The following is a 15,276-nucleotide window of genomic DNA, read 5'->3' as shown; positions in this document are numbered from 1 at the left end:
GTTCTCCTCTGCCATGGCCTTTTATAAGGGCTGCCATCAGAAGGTAACACCCACAGATGATCCAATCAAGAAGATCTCTCTCATTTCAGTTAATCCCAGATCCAGTCAAATTGACACCCAGGATTAGCCATCACAAACACTGACTGCTGTAATAATGTAACCTATGGGCATAACAAAACAATTACAGTGGCTTCCCCACTGGGGCCTATAACTTCATCAGCCATTGAAGGGTTGTCCTGGCTTGCAGTACCAGATGTGCTTTCTTCCCCAGGGAGTGAACCTTAAATCCAATTGGAAATGTGTTGGTTGTACATATACTAGTTGTGCCACTATTTCGCCAGCAGGTACATCTTGCTTGGTATGTCAATAGTGCAGCACTCAGGTTCTGTCATTAGGCAGAACTTCGGGATAATTCTCTCCTACTGATTCTACATAGCACCTCAGGGCACTATGACCAGCAGCCATCCAGCAGTGGGGAGATTCTCGATTTCTCCTTTCCATGCTCATATCACGCAATGTCTTCAGCAATAAGGTCTTACCATCTACTGGTGTGCAACCAACATTAGTGGCAATAGCCTTTATCATTTTGGGGGCCTCCCTGGCCAACTGCTCATAGTGGGGCAACCCACCCCTGGTTCTGGAATTTTCATTTAACAATTGTGCAGTTTTTAAGAGCCTTTATTTTTATTTTCATACGATGTCTGTTTGCGCTTTGGCATCTATAGGCCCAGGCTGTTGTAGACTTCTCCCAGCCATCCTGGTGGATAATATTTGTGCCTTGCCCAGCCATAAAGCTCCCAAGAATTTAACAGCTATACCTGGCTTTTATATCCTTTGTGAATTTATTTTCTGTTCTTATTTCTTCAGGTGTACTTGATATCTCTCAAATGAGTTCCATATCTGCAAAGCACGCAGAGGTTAACACTATGTACTAAATCAGACATAAACAAGGTCTAACAAAACCTGGAAAGATTTTATTCATTTGTTTTAAAAAAAATTATTATTTTTATTTTATGTGTATGCGTGTATCACTTGGATGTAGGTAAGTGCACCTGTGTTGTGCAATGCCTGCAGAGGACAGAAGAGGCTGTCAGATCCCCTGGGACTGGAGTTATGGACAGTTGTTAGCTGCCATGTGGGTGCTGGGATTCCAACCCAGGTCTTCTGCAAGAACAACCAGTGTTCTTAACTGCTGAGCCATCTCTCTAGCCTCAGATTTTATCCATTTGTATCAATTGTTTTCTCAACAGATCCATGTTGGGTACAATAGCATGGATAAGAGGCATTAATTTAGTTCTTTCTTTACTATCTTTAGTTACATTTTTGGACTTATTTGGTATCTTGCAGTTCTTACATGGAGCCTCTCTGCATTTCTCCATCCCTGATAAATTCATTGGGGCTGGCTCAAGCTGCCTGACTCCATACAGGGCCAAGGAGGAATAGGGCCCCTCTTGCCCTGTTGTACCTGTTGGTTCCCTGGGTCAGGTAGGCCCTAGCTCTGTCTCCTGGCTGTAGTCATACCTGTTGTCTTTCTGTCAACCATACCTGCCTGCAAGCGGAGGCCCCAGCTGGGCAAACTGCCTCACACTTTCATAGTGAGAAATGTACCCTATTTAATATGGGGGGATCATTATCCACCCCTGAGACAATTTTTATCTTACCTTTATTGTGTTTTAATCATGGATGCCTTTTGTGAACTCTTCCTCAGCTTTTAAAGCCTTCTAGAAGCTCCTTAGCTTCTTAGCGTTCTGTCATTTTTTTCTTTAGGAACTTGGGCTTGACACAAATCTTGCCACATTTGCCTTCAAGTACCCCAAACAGACCTCTTTCTCTGCTTTCTCTTTTTCTATCTCTTTTAGGTTGCTCTACTATTTTGCAGACACATTTTACATGATGGTCTAAGTCACTTAGATCTGCCAAAGCCTCTCCTACTTCATAAAGATCCTGTCCAACTGAGGGACTCGGCAAAGCCACTAAAGCTCCACACTGATCTTGAAGTCCCCGCTGAATCAAATCTTTAAATCTCTGATGAACACAGTCCTATGTGGTCTAGTGAATTGGGCATCGTGCACTGATTTCCTCATACTCAGTTCTCTCAGTGGTGCCTGTCCCTCTTCTGTTGTTCTCCAGCCCCTGATCACCATGGGAATCTCCACTGGTGATGACCAAGCATCTCTAATGGCCCATACAAGCCAGTCCATCAGGGACTGGTTCCCCCTGTACTGCCTCAGGTTATGTAGCCTATGTCTCAAGGAGGGGTGGATGGTTATATTGTTGAGCTTTGATGCTTCTGCAGCACTTAAACTAATATCATCTGTGCCTATATCCCATATCTTCATAAGCCAGGTAGTGAGGGGCTCCTTCATTGTTTGAAAGTCTTCCCTAGTTCCAATAGCTCCAGTACAGAGTATTCTCTGATTGCCATAGTCTCTTGCACTGAATCATTGTTAAGGCCTCCATCAGCATGCTGAAACATGGATCTTTCCTTTCTTTTTATTAAAGATCGAACCTGAGGGGCATCTTCAGCTATTACTAGATCACTCCCTTCCTCATCACTATCTACTTTCTCTTCCATGGGTTCCAGGTTTTGGGGTCCCAGGATGAGTCTTGTATTATTGATCTAATCTAGGTTCTCTTCCCTTTCTGTCCCCCAAGCTTTAAAAAAACTGTAGGCTAACACCTCTATCTCCTTTTCTTTTTTATGCAGAGGCCAGCCTCATATCCCTTTCTCCTGGCACTTCCTTTCTTACACCTTCAGTCTCCCTTAGGACTTTGGACTCAACCTGGGACAGATCTCTTATTACACATAGCAGTGGCCAGGCTGCCTCTGCAACTTCTTGCTTATGCTTTTGCCCCTGGTGCACTACTCCCAGGGCTTATAATGTCTGTCTAGACCTTCGGCTGTTCTCAAAGCATCACCATACGCCCATGGGAGACCCCACTGATAAACAAGAGTGCCACTCTATACCACCTACAAGAGAACTGCTATCCCAGGAGTCCCCCCCCATTGACATCATCCATTTAGGTGGCCTCACCCCAATTACACCTCTTGCTACCCTCTACACTACCCATGCCACTGCAACTATACCCCCACCAGCCCTATGGGGGCAGCCCACCATGTAAAAATTTCCTCTGCTAACACCCTCCCCTCACCCCTCACCCAGTTTTGCTTTGGTTATTGGTCTCCTTCCTGAGATCAGAGACAACACCACTGCTCTTCCCACACCCATCCTCAGTTTTGTCGAACCCTGCAGACTATGCCAATTGTGGTGAAATTCCTTCTCGGAGGTGCATACAATGTCCAGCCCCCTCCTCCCTTGGTCCCTATGACAAACCAAGGTACAATTTCACCAAACTGCAGTCTGGGAAATCAGTGAGTTTATTGGGCTTACTTAAGAGCAGTGGTTGAGGGTTTACGTACAGGTGTGTGGTTGCTTAACTCCCCCTAAGGCAGCACTGGAGAGTCTTTATCCAGGCATGGATCATAACCTCCCAAAAGCCATACAAAATGGAGAGAGATACTCCCTAATGCTTCCTCTGTTTATATACCTTTAGTCCCCCCACCCCCTCATGCAAGAGCCAACTGGTTGGTTAGGAGGCGTGGCTGACTCTCCTTGCCCCTCATTTCTTGTAGAGGGTCAACAGTCAACAAGTTTGTGATGCTCCTAGGCAAGCAGGTACAACCAAGCTTGGGAAGGCATCTGCTCATAGTTTTCTGGAGGACAGTCCTATGCAACAGCACCTCTTGTTGGAAAGAAAATCATACTTGTGGAATGAAAAGATAGGAGGTGTCTCTGAAGATGTCTGGTTTGAATATCAAATGATCTTGGGAAATTATTCGTTCTGAAACTCCACTTAAATATTTGCTCTGTGAATAGAAAGGCAAAGAATTGGAATGGCTTAGAATAGACCCATTAGGTATATAACACTAAATTGGAAGAATTTGGCAATGATGATGATGATGATGATGATGATGATAGCAAGAAAAAATGGGATGTTTTACAATGTCTATATGAGAAACCTATGAAATAATCAAAGAAAAAATAGAGAAAAGGTCCATGTTCAAGGATAAGAAAGCTCAATATTGTTAAAATGTCAGTTCTAGCTGGGTGTGGTGGTGCAGGCCTCCAGTCTCAGTCCTTGGGACAGAGAAGCAGGAGGATCAGGAGTTCAAAGTTATCCTTGACTATATTGTGCGTTCAAGGCCAGCCTGAGCTACATGAATACCTGTCTCAACAAACAAACAAACAAGCAAACAAAAACAGTTCTTCCAACTGAATTTAAAGACAATGTAATTGCAATCAAAACCCCTAGTTACACAAAGCAACAAAGGCCTCGAATAGTGGGCACAACACTGAAGAATGAAGTTGGATGACTTATACCACCCGATTTCAATATTTACCATAAGTCTGCATTAATCAAGACAGAATGGTTTTAATGAAATTGATGGACCAATGAAACAAAATAGAAGGCCTAGAAATAGACCTGTACAAATATTATAAATGCTGTTGGACAGAAGGGCAGAGATAATCCAATGAAGAAAGGACCGTTCTTTAACAAATGCTGGTTCAGGTGGATCGCCACATGTCCAAAACACATACGCCAAATCAAAGAAACCACCAAAAAAAATCTAGACACGAATGTCAGCCCTTCACTAAAATGAGCTCAGAATGAATCATAGATCTAAATATAAAGCATAAAACTCTGGGGCTGGAGAGATGGCTTGGTGGTTAGGGTCACTTGCTCTTTTGGAGGAATCAAGTTTGATTTTCTAGTATTCAAATCAGGCAGCTCACAACCACTTGTAGCTCTAGCTCCAGGGGATCCAATACCCTCTTCTTGCCTCTGTGGGCACCCACACTCTTGTGGCAAACACAGAGAGATACACATGCATATACAGAAATAAAAATAAAGGGAGGGAAAGAGAGAGGAAAGAGAAATAATAATACTTAGGTGGTGTGAAAAATCATAGAGAAATGTATTATTTCATAAGCCGCCTAAAAAATACACGTATTATATATGTGAATGTATGTGTATAGCTGAAGGCTATATGACAAAAATCACAGTGTCAGGCAAGGGAAATCTCCTTCAATTGTTGCTCAGGGTAGTCCAAGAGAGTCCTAAAATAACATAGGCTATTGCCCCAGGCCTTGGTTGCCCAGAATTTGAAGGTAAGACCCTATTGATGAAGACACACATACTTTGGACACAGGACTTGGGGCAACTGAGCTGGAACTGATCCTGAAGTCTTCTCCCTGAAAACTAGCTCTCATAGTATCAGAGGGTACTATGCAAGCTGCCACGGGAGAAAAATAATCAGTGGTCCTACCCAACTGTAAAGCCTATGAACCATATGATGACAGGCCCAGAAAATTATCTCTATTGGTGCAACAGTGGCACTTTTATCTTAGAGGTAATCAAAAGCTAGTTCCTGGAGAAAACTGATTCTCACTCCCTTAGCATCCATTGACTGCCTATAGGCTCTTCACCTAGAGGTGGGACCCCATGAAATTTCCCCCATCCATATTGGCATGTCAACTGGTTTTGTCAGTATACAGATTTTGTTAGGCTAGTATACTTTATAGTGTTCATGTACCCCTTATCATGTCTAGAATGCATTAACTAGCAGCAGGCATCTTGGTCCTCTGGCTCTTATAGTCTTTCTGTCCCCTCTTCTGTAATGTTCCTTGAGCCTTAGGTGTAGAGATTGTGTTGTAGATGTTACTGTTGGGGCTGGGTGCCCCCAGTAAATTATTCTCTGCATTTCGATAAGTTCTGAAACTTTGTAATAGTTTCCATCTGTTGCAAAAAGAGATGAATGGGGGCAGGAGAGATGGCTCAGTGGTTAAGAGCACTGACTTCTCTTGCAGAGGACCCAGGTTCAATTCCCAGCACCCACATGGTGGCTATGAACTGTCTTTAACTCTAGTTCCAGGGGAATCCGAAGCTCTCTTCTGACCTCCATGGCACTGCGCAACATGGGTGCGTGCACTCACATACATGCAGGCAACACACTCATACACATAAAATAAAATAATAAAATAAAATATTTAAAGAAAGAAAAGAGATGAATGATGAGAACTACCCTTGTCTGTGGATATAAGGATAAGTATTCAGAATATAGTAAGAAATTATGTTGGCCTAGGGAAGTGACAGTAGTAGGCTTTTCTCTAGGGTCTATGACATCTTCAACCATGTGCACTAGGCTATGTTTACAGTACCATGCATGGATTGCCTCCTCTTGTCTTTTTTTTTTTTTTTTGGTCTTTTTGAAGCAGAGTCTCCCTTTAGCTCCAGCTGTCCTGGAACTCATTATGTAGACCAGGCTGGCCTTGAACTCACAGAGATCTGCCTGCCTCTGCCTCCCAAGTGCTGGGACTACAGAAACTGGAGTTACAGGTGATTGTTAGCCCCCATGTAGGTGCTGGGAACTGAACCTGGGTCCTCTTCAAGAGCAACCAGTGCTCTTAGTCACCAGGCCACCTCTTCAGCCTCCATCATTGAATGTTTTCAAATAAAATATTAATCATTGTCTCTGTCAGTTTCGTGTAGCTAAAATTGAATACTGAAGACTAATTTGTGAAGAATGGAAGTTGATTTGGTTAATGCTTCTAGAGTCTGGGAAGCTCAGGAGCTCAGCATGGGCATCTGGTGAAGGTCAGTAGGCTGCATGGAACAATGAAGGAGGGCAGAAGAGCAAGGGAGCTTGACAGCAAAAAAAGCAAAAAGGGCCAGACTCACTATTATCGGTATTCTCTTTATAAGAAGCAGGGTCTTGCTGTTTGCCCAGGCTGACCTGAACTCCTGGGATCAAGAGATCTTCCTGCCTCATCCTTCCAAGTATCTGGTAAGCACCACTGTGCTGGGCTAAATTCACTTTTAGCGACAAACCCGCTCTCATGATAACCAACTCACCGTCTGTGGGGACAAAGGCTTCAGGACTTGACCTTCAGCTTGACTCTCCAACCCCACTGCACTGGGGATTAGATTTCCAACACAGACACTTTAAACATACATTCAAACCATGGTGGACATGCACACTTTAAGTGAGAACTTTATGGGATACTATGAACTGACCATCATTCATCTGCAAGACTTCGTGGAATTTGAAACGTTTCTAACTATTGGTAAGATTGTGTGCCACATGCTTTAGCTCAGAAAGGATCATCAGCAAACAATAAGAAATCTCCTGCGTTGTCCTTGGATGTCAAGGACTCTGACTTTATAAGATTTAAGTTGTGGTAGAAAAGATGGTGAACTGAAGGGCTAGCCTTGCTGCGGCTGTGCTCCTGCAACTGAATGTGAGGGGCTAAGCTCGTTGATAGATAGCATATTCAAATGCACAGTGATTTGAAGGGGGAAAGATGAGAGAGCATACCTGCTTCCTGCAGGACCAGGAAGGCTGCTTCTTAAGACGTGAACTTGTGCTTGCATGGAATGCTCTTGGCCTGGAGGTACATTGTGGGCAGTGCCTTCATGAACTTCACCAAATAATTTGCATCATTCACGTGGCCCTGGCCATGCTCCCTGTTGTCACCTGTTAAATTAATTTCTTGTTTGTTTGCTTTGAGACAAGGTCTCCTTATGTCCTTGTTGCCCCAGCTAGCCTAGAATTCCCTATGTAGACCAGCCTGGCCTTGATCTCCCAGAGATCTGCTGGTGTCTGCCTCCCAAGTGCTGGTATTAAAGGCTAGTGCCACCACGCCTAGCTTTGTAGCATTAATTTTTAATCTTTGGCCCCTTTCACAGCATTGTTTCTCCCCCTAGGGAGTGACAGCTATCAGATGCCTGAAAATGGGGGGTTTGTTGGTGGGCTCTGGAGCCGGAGTGCTAGTCTTCTGCAAGAGCCCCAGCTACAAAACCATCAAGTAAGTTCTGGGTCCCACAAAGCTGGAGTAGGTGGAGACTCACTAGAGGGAGGTTCTCTTAAAGCCAGAAACTAGAGGCTGGAGAAACGGCTCTGTTGTTAAGAGCATTGGCTGCTCTTGCAGAGGACCTGCCTTGGTTCCCAGTTGGTGGCTAACAACCATCCTTTCATAACTCCAGTTCTTGTGGATCTGAAACCCTCTTCTGACCTCTGTGGGCATTGCATGACATGGGTGCACTTACATACATGCAGGCAAAACACTTAATACACATTAAAGAAAAATTGTTCTTAGCAACCAGAGCATGCAATGCTTCTTTTCAGACTGCAATTGACCATGGGTAATTAACTAAAACCACAGGGAAACCACAGGGACTGAAATATAACATTAAAGGGGGACAGTACCATGGGGGAAAGGGAAGAGGGATATAGAGTAAGGAGAATTAGTCATTGAAGAGGCATGGGGACAGGTTGTGATTTTAAATTCAAAGGTCAAAATAGATCTCGTGCTGGGCGTGGTGGTGCATGCCTCCCAGCACTCAGGAGGCAGAAATAGGTAGATCTCTGTGAGTTCAAGGCCAGTCTGTTCTACATAGTGAGTTCCAGTCCAGCTGGGGCTACAGAGAGACCCTGTCTCAAAAATACCATTCTTGTTAGAATGATATTTGAGCAAGTTGTATATGTGTGTGAAAGAGAATAAGGAGGAAGGCAACCAAAAGACAGTGTCACGTACTCTGGATACATGAAGTAAATATACTTAACCAGCTAGCCAGATGTGCTTCCCTGTCTCTTCTGCTGGCACAGAACCCAGAGCCTTGCACTTCCTAGGCAAGCACTACTGAGCTAAGTTTCCATCCCCCAGCTACCTAGTTTTATTAAGCTCCCTCCCTGCCTTTCATTTGATAATTTTTTTTGAGACTGGGTTTCCCTGTAGCCCCAGCTGGCCTGGAACTCACCATATAGACCAGACTGGCCTCCATCTCACAGAGATCAGCCTGCCTTTGCCTCCCAAGTGCTCGGATTAAAGGGGTGTGTCACTACTCTGCCACCCCCACACCCTTTTTTGATATTGGGTCTTGTGTATCCCCAGTCTTCCTTGGAAGTTACTATGGTGCTCAAGGTCACTTCCATACCCCTGCCTCCTGAGTGCTGAGATTACAGGTGTGAGCCACCTCAGTCTAGCCTCTCACTGCAAACGTTTCTATTGTAATGACGATAATTAGATTCAAAGCAATTACTGCACGGTTTATGCTGCTTCCTAATCAATCCCACGTGACAGTGTAGGCTTAAACTGCACACAGTAGTTTCTACATTTATGGGTTTTGGCAAATTGATAGAACAGCTCACATGAGAAATCATGAGGACTAGAATGGGAGGCTGCTGAAGTTCCAAGATGCCTGGCCCTCCTCCTCACTGTAGGACTTACCCTTCCAGGATCACAGGTTCTGCAGCAGCCAGCATTCTTTGACTGTCTCTGAGGGGCTAACTTCCACCACCTCCATTACTTCTGATCTTCCCACTTCTGATCTTCCCAAAACCCTGGAGAGAAGTGATTATTCTGCGGTTGAAGGAATTCAAGTCAGAGGTTTCCCATAACTGGTCCAAAGTCATAGACCTCTGGTTACTGGAGGAACTACACTATGACTTGTGGTTTTCCTCTCTTTATTAACAGTCTGTATCTCACCAACAAATAGATCTTTCTAGAACATTGCATTTCCCCCTGTTTTTTTTGCACAAGAACCTACGTTTAATTCTTATTGTCTAAACTAAATTAATTACAGAACAATGTTCATGTGTATTTTCTTTCTCTTTAGACTTATTAACAATGTAGGAGATGAGAGAAACCTGAATTTATCTGAAGGTTCTGGCAGAAATGACCACTATTAACATTGTTTTCTGCTGGGATTGAACCTAGGACCTCATACATACTGGACAAGCTCAAAGAGGGGAAATCTCTTAGGTCCAACATTTTATTATTCTTTCTTGTCTTTGTTACTTGAATAAATCTTGAAATAGCTATGCTTATTTTACATATAATTTTTTAAAAAATATTTTAATTATTTCAATTTTATGTGTGTGTGTGTATTGCCTGCATGTAGGTAAGTGCACCTGTGTCATGCAATGCCTGCGGAGGGCAAAAGAGGCTATCAGATCCCCTGGGACTGGAGTTACAGACAGTAGTTAGCTGCCATGTGGCACTGGGATTCGAACCTGGGTCTTCTGCAAGAACAGCCAGTGTTCTTAACCGCTGAGCCATCTCTCCAACCCCTTACATATAAATTTATATGCAAGGGTCCTTTTTGCTTCATGTAAGCACCATGTACATTTTAAATATTACTACATTCTATTTTGACGATGGTGATATAACATATATAAACTACGTAATCATTGAAACATCATTTTAAAGGCTAGGCAAATATTCCATGAGCTGATGTCCCTTAAATCATTTAAACATTCTATTACCATTGGATACTGAAATTGTTTCCAACTTTGACAAGACTATATAAGAGCATCTTTCAATTTTAAAAAATTTATTTTTATTTTGGGGCTGGAGAGATGACTCAGCAGTTAAGAGCACCTGGCTGCTCTTGCAGAGGACCCGGGTTCAATTCTCAGCATCCACGTGGAGGTTAACAACTGTCCACAACTTCAGTTCCAGGGGAATCTAACACCTTCTGACTCTGAGGGTATTGCACGACATGGGTGCACTTATACTTAGGCAGGCAATACACTAATGCGCATAAAATAAAAATAATATGGGGCTGGAGATATGGCTCAGTGGTTAAGAACACCAGTTATTCTTGAAGAAGACCCGGGTTCAAATCCCAGCACCCACACGGCAGCTAACAACTGTCTGTAACTCCAGTCCCAGGGGATCCGACAGCCACTTCTGACCTCCGCGGGCATTGTACAACATGGGTACACTTACCTACATGCAGACAATACACGCATACACATAAAATAAAAACAGTAAATAAAATTGAAAAGTAAAAATAAAATATTTTTTTAAATAATAAATAAAAATGATTTCTTTTTATTTTGTGTGTATGAGAGTTTTTCTTTCATGTATGTAAGTGCACCCATGTCATGTAATGTCCACAGAAACCAGAATAGGGCATTGGATCCCCTGGAATTGGAGTTGTAGATAGTTGTTAGGAACCATGTAGGTGCTGGGAACCAAACCAAGGTCATCTGTGAGAGAAGCCAGTGCTCTTAACTGCTGAGCCACTCTCTAGACCCAACAGCACATTTTGACATAAAGGATCCCACTGATTTTAGGTTATCTTTCAGAAATAGGTTGCCCTGGACATTTGTACCCAGTAGTCTGTCTGCCTTGTACACCCCATTTCAGACCCAGCCTCCCTAATGGAGCTCTCCTTTACCCTGACCCTCCTTTCCTCACCCTGGGTGCACAACACCAGACAACTCAGGCCTGTCACTTCCCGGCTGTGTCACTTTCTTCAGGGCATGCCCCAAATCACAAGACTGATTTGAATCCTCTGCAAGGCTTGTGGTGGGCAAAACATTTGGTGGTGTAGTGATTCCACTTCAAAAGTGACTCACTTTTGTGCCTCTGCCTACAGGAAAATTCAGTTGCAGGGCGGCATTACTTCTATTACACTTCGAGGCGAAGGACACCAGTTTTTTGTAGGGACGGAGGAATCTCACATCTATCGAGTCAACTTCATAGATTTCAAAGAGACTCTCATAGCGACTTGTCACTTCGAAGCTGTCCAGGACGTTGTCTTTCCATTGTAAGCAGAAGAGGAACCGTAGAATATGGAGATTTCGTGTGCAATTTAATTTTAGTCGTGTACTTTCAAAAACCAGTAATATAATGATTCTTTTCTTCCTTGACTTTTTAAATGTACCAAATTATTTTAATGGACTTTTGTATTGTAAGAACCATGAAGGCACATTGGTTTTCTGCTTCCAATTGGGCTTCTTTAAAATGCTGACTTTGGGGCTAGAGAGATGACTCAGTGGGTAAAGTTGCTTGCCGCCAAGCCTGACAACCCAAGTTCAATCTTCAGGACCCATATAATGGAAGGAGAGGACCAGCTCCTATAAACTGTCCTCTGCCTTACACACACACACACACAGGACCAACTCCTACAAATTGTCCTCTAACCTCAACAAGCCTGCCTTGGCATGTATGAGCACACACACACACACACACACACACACACACACACACACACACAAATAAATGTAAAATGTTGACTTTTAAAGTAAATCCATCATGTCAAGGGTATATTCCTCTCACAGCTTTCCTGTGGTTCCCAATACCAACTGAAAAAGCATCGGAGTATCTTTTTCAAATTGTTGAGTTTGTTTGTTTGGGACAGGTCCTCATGTAGTCCAGGCTAGCCTGGAATATTGAACTCCTGATCTCTCTGGTTCTGTGTCCTGGGTGATGCGTACAGGCATGTACCCAGAAATATCTTTTTTCACTCTTCTTTCCAGACATTTGTAGGTCTCCCTAGGGTCCTCCAGATCTGGAAGGCTTTTTTGGTGGTAGACATGAGGCCCTCAGAGCAGAGTGGTTGCTTTTCATGGTAAATCTTCCCTGAGACAAGTATCCACCAGCACTTCTGACATTAAAAAGAGCTTCAGATTCTTGAAGCACTAGTTGATTTTGAAACTCATTTTTATCTTTGGCGAGATCTGTTCCATGAAGTTAGACAATTTTTTGTCTGAACTTCCTGTGTTTTGCTTGAACTTTGAAAACATCGCATCTGTGTTATACAGATGCAAGACTTATTTCAGAACTGAGTCCTTGGAATGCTGAATTATAGCTTTGGCTCCCCAAGTCCTTCTGTCCTGTTCTTACAATTTTTCCTGAGGGGCAAATACTGGTGCTTCCCATCAAAGTGGACTTGAAGGTGGGCCATTTCCTAACTCATTTTTACTCATTTGTCTTATTTTTAACTCATTTTTAAAAGGACTTTAATGAAATAAATATATACAATTTTGGGTTGTAGTACTTTTTATAAGAGTATATTTTAAGATTTAATTATTAATTTGTGTGTTTGTGTGCCAAGTGTGTGCAGTGCCCACAGAGGCCAGAGAAGGGCTTCGGATCCCCTGGAACTGGAGTTACAGGAAGTTGTGAGCCACCTGGTATGAGTGCTAGGATCAGAACTTAGGTCCTCTGGAAGAGAATCAAGTCTCTATCTAACCTCTCAGTCATCTGTCCAGTCTCATAAGGATGTATTTAAAAACGATAATTTCAGTTTTTTATATAGATGTCAACCTATTCAGATTTTGTATGGCTTCTTTTTCTTTGCTGTTTAAAATTTTATTTATTTATTTATTTGTTTATTATTTATTTATGTGTGTGTGTGTACAGGCAAACATGTGACATGGTTCATGTGTATTTTATTTTTATTTCTTTGTTTGTTTTTGGTCTTTTTGAGACAGGGTCTCCCTGTAGCCCTAACTGGCCTGAAACTCTATATGTAGACCAGGCTGGCCTTGAATTCACAGAAATCCACCTGCCTCTGCCTTCTCAGATTAAAGGCATGCACCACCATGCTGGGAAAAAATTTGTTTTTATTTTTAATTGTGTGTATGTGTATGTGACTGTGTATACTACGTGTATGTGTCTACAGGTGCCCATGGAGGCTAGAGGCATCAGCTCTGCTGGAAGCGGAAGTCACAGGTGGTTGTGAACTTCTTGACATGGGTACTGGGCTCAGTCCTCTGGAAGAACAAGTGCTCTTAACCTTTGAGCCATTGCTCCAGCCCTAGCTTTATTGGTAGTCTAGCTATGTAATTTTGCATTAATTTTAATGGTTACTCTAAAGACGGCAATATTCGTCTTAGATGTATCAATCCATTTAGAGTCGACATTTGTTTCAAGTAAAATACAGCAAAAGAATTTTGCAAGAGTACATTTCTTTAAACTCCACCCCAATCCTTAGTGCTATTGTTCTCGTAAATATACCTGTTGAGGGTGTAGGTCCATCAGTACAATATTGCAATGTTGTTTTAAATAATCATAAACAAGGGGCTGGAGAGATGGCTCAACAGTTGAGAGCACTAGCTGCTCTTGCAGAGGATCCAGCCCCCTTTCTGGTCCCAGTTTTCAGTAATACAGTCATTATCAAAAGATTCATTTGTCAGCCCATGAGTGTGGTTTCTCCATCTTCTAGTGTCTTTTTCAGTCTTTTTTTCTTCTCCAGAGTCTTAAAAGTCTTTTATATCCTTGATTGGGTTATTCCTAGGCATTTTAATCTAAAATTTTAAAGCTATTGTGAATGGTAGTCCCCCCTGCAATTTCATTATTGGCATATAGAAAAGCTACTGGTTTTCATATGTTGAATTTTTTTTTTTTGAGACAGGGTCTCCCTGTAGCTTCAGCCAGCCTGAAACGCAACATATAGACCAGGCTGGCCTCAATCTCACAGAGATCCGCCTGCCTCTGCCTCCCAAGTGCTGGGATTACGGATGTGTGCCACCATACGTGGCTTGTATGTTGATTTTTGTATCCTGCTGCTTTACTGAAAGTATGTATCAAATATGAGTTTTTTGGTGGGATCTTCAGGGTCTTTTAAGTACAGAACCATGTTGTCTTCGAATTAGGATGTTTTGACTTTTCTTTCTTTCTTTTTTTTTTTTTGTTTCTCTTTGTTTTCTTTCTCTTGTCTCATTACTTTAACCAAAACTTCAAGCAATATATTGAAAAAGACACAGGTAGGAAGTTAGTTTTGAAAGTTCTTTAAGGGGCCTGGAGAGATAGCTCAGTGGTTAAGAGCACTGGATGCTCTTGCAGGGGACCTGGATTCGACTCTCAGCAGTTACATGGTGACTAACAACCTTGTATAACTTGTAGCTTCAGTTCCAGGGGAATCTGACATCTTCTTCTGGACTCTCTTGGCATTGCACAACATGGGTTATATACAATTATATACATGCAAGCAAAACACCTATACACATAAATAAATAAATAAATAAATAAATAAATAAACAAATATATAAAAGTTTTCTAAGGGTATTCATTTCATGATATTTAACGTTCATGAATAATTTATATACCCCATGAGAGCTCACCTCTTTGAAGAAGGAACTCATTTACTGAAGGCAGTATTGCTATAGAATGTGTCTTATTTTAAATAGCTATTAACATTCTACTATTGACTTGATGTCTGTTAATCAGGAATGCTACTTCTCCTGTCTTGTTCCAGTACTTACTCTTTTTAAGTCCTGTGTGCACCACCATGCCCAACTTGGCTCATCATTTTTTTGAAATGTGCTTATAATGAAATGAGGAAATTGCTTGAGAAGTACTTAGATCAAAGGTTAGGTTTAGTTTTAGCAGAAACTAAGTAAAAAATTTAATTTATAAGCCAGATGGTTTATTTTACCCCAATGCTTTCCTCCTTTCTTTTTTTTTTCTTCTTAAAAAC

General features: G+C 42.3%; 1 protein-coding gene across 2 annotated transcripts in view; it reads left to right on the top strand.

The window, feature by feature from the left end:
• Positions 1-15,276, top strand: part of Cfap52 (cilia and flagella associated protein 52) — a 57,404-nt gene that overhangs the window by 25,761 nt on the left and 16,367 nt on the right. The window contains exons 7-8 of one of the 2 annotated variants that reach the window (XM_008855735.2): positions 7,768-7,868; positions 11,449-11,619. In XM_008855735.2, the coding sequence (XP_008853957.1) occupies positions 7,768-7,868; positions 11,449-11,619 (272 nt within the window). The remainder of the gene's footprint in view (positions 1-7,767; positions 7,869-11,448; positions 11,620-15,276) is intronic. The other variant, XM_029557501.1, reaches the window with a different exon arrangement.

Source organism: Nannospalax galili, unplaced genomic scaffold, assembly GCF_000622305.1.
Source record: "Nannospalax galili isolate Female #2095 unplaced genomic scaffold, S.galili_v1.0 scaffold146, whole genome shotgun sequence".
Taxonomy (NCBI): Eukaryota; Metazoa; Chordata; class Mammalia; order Rodentia; family Spalacidae; genus Nannospalax; species Nannospalax galili.
This window is presented reverse-complemented; position numbering and strand designations above follow the sequence as displayed.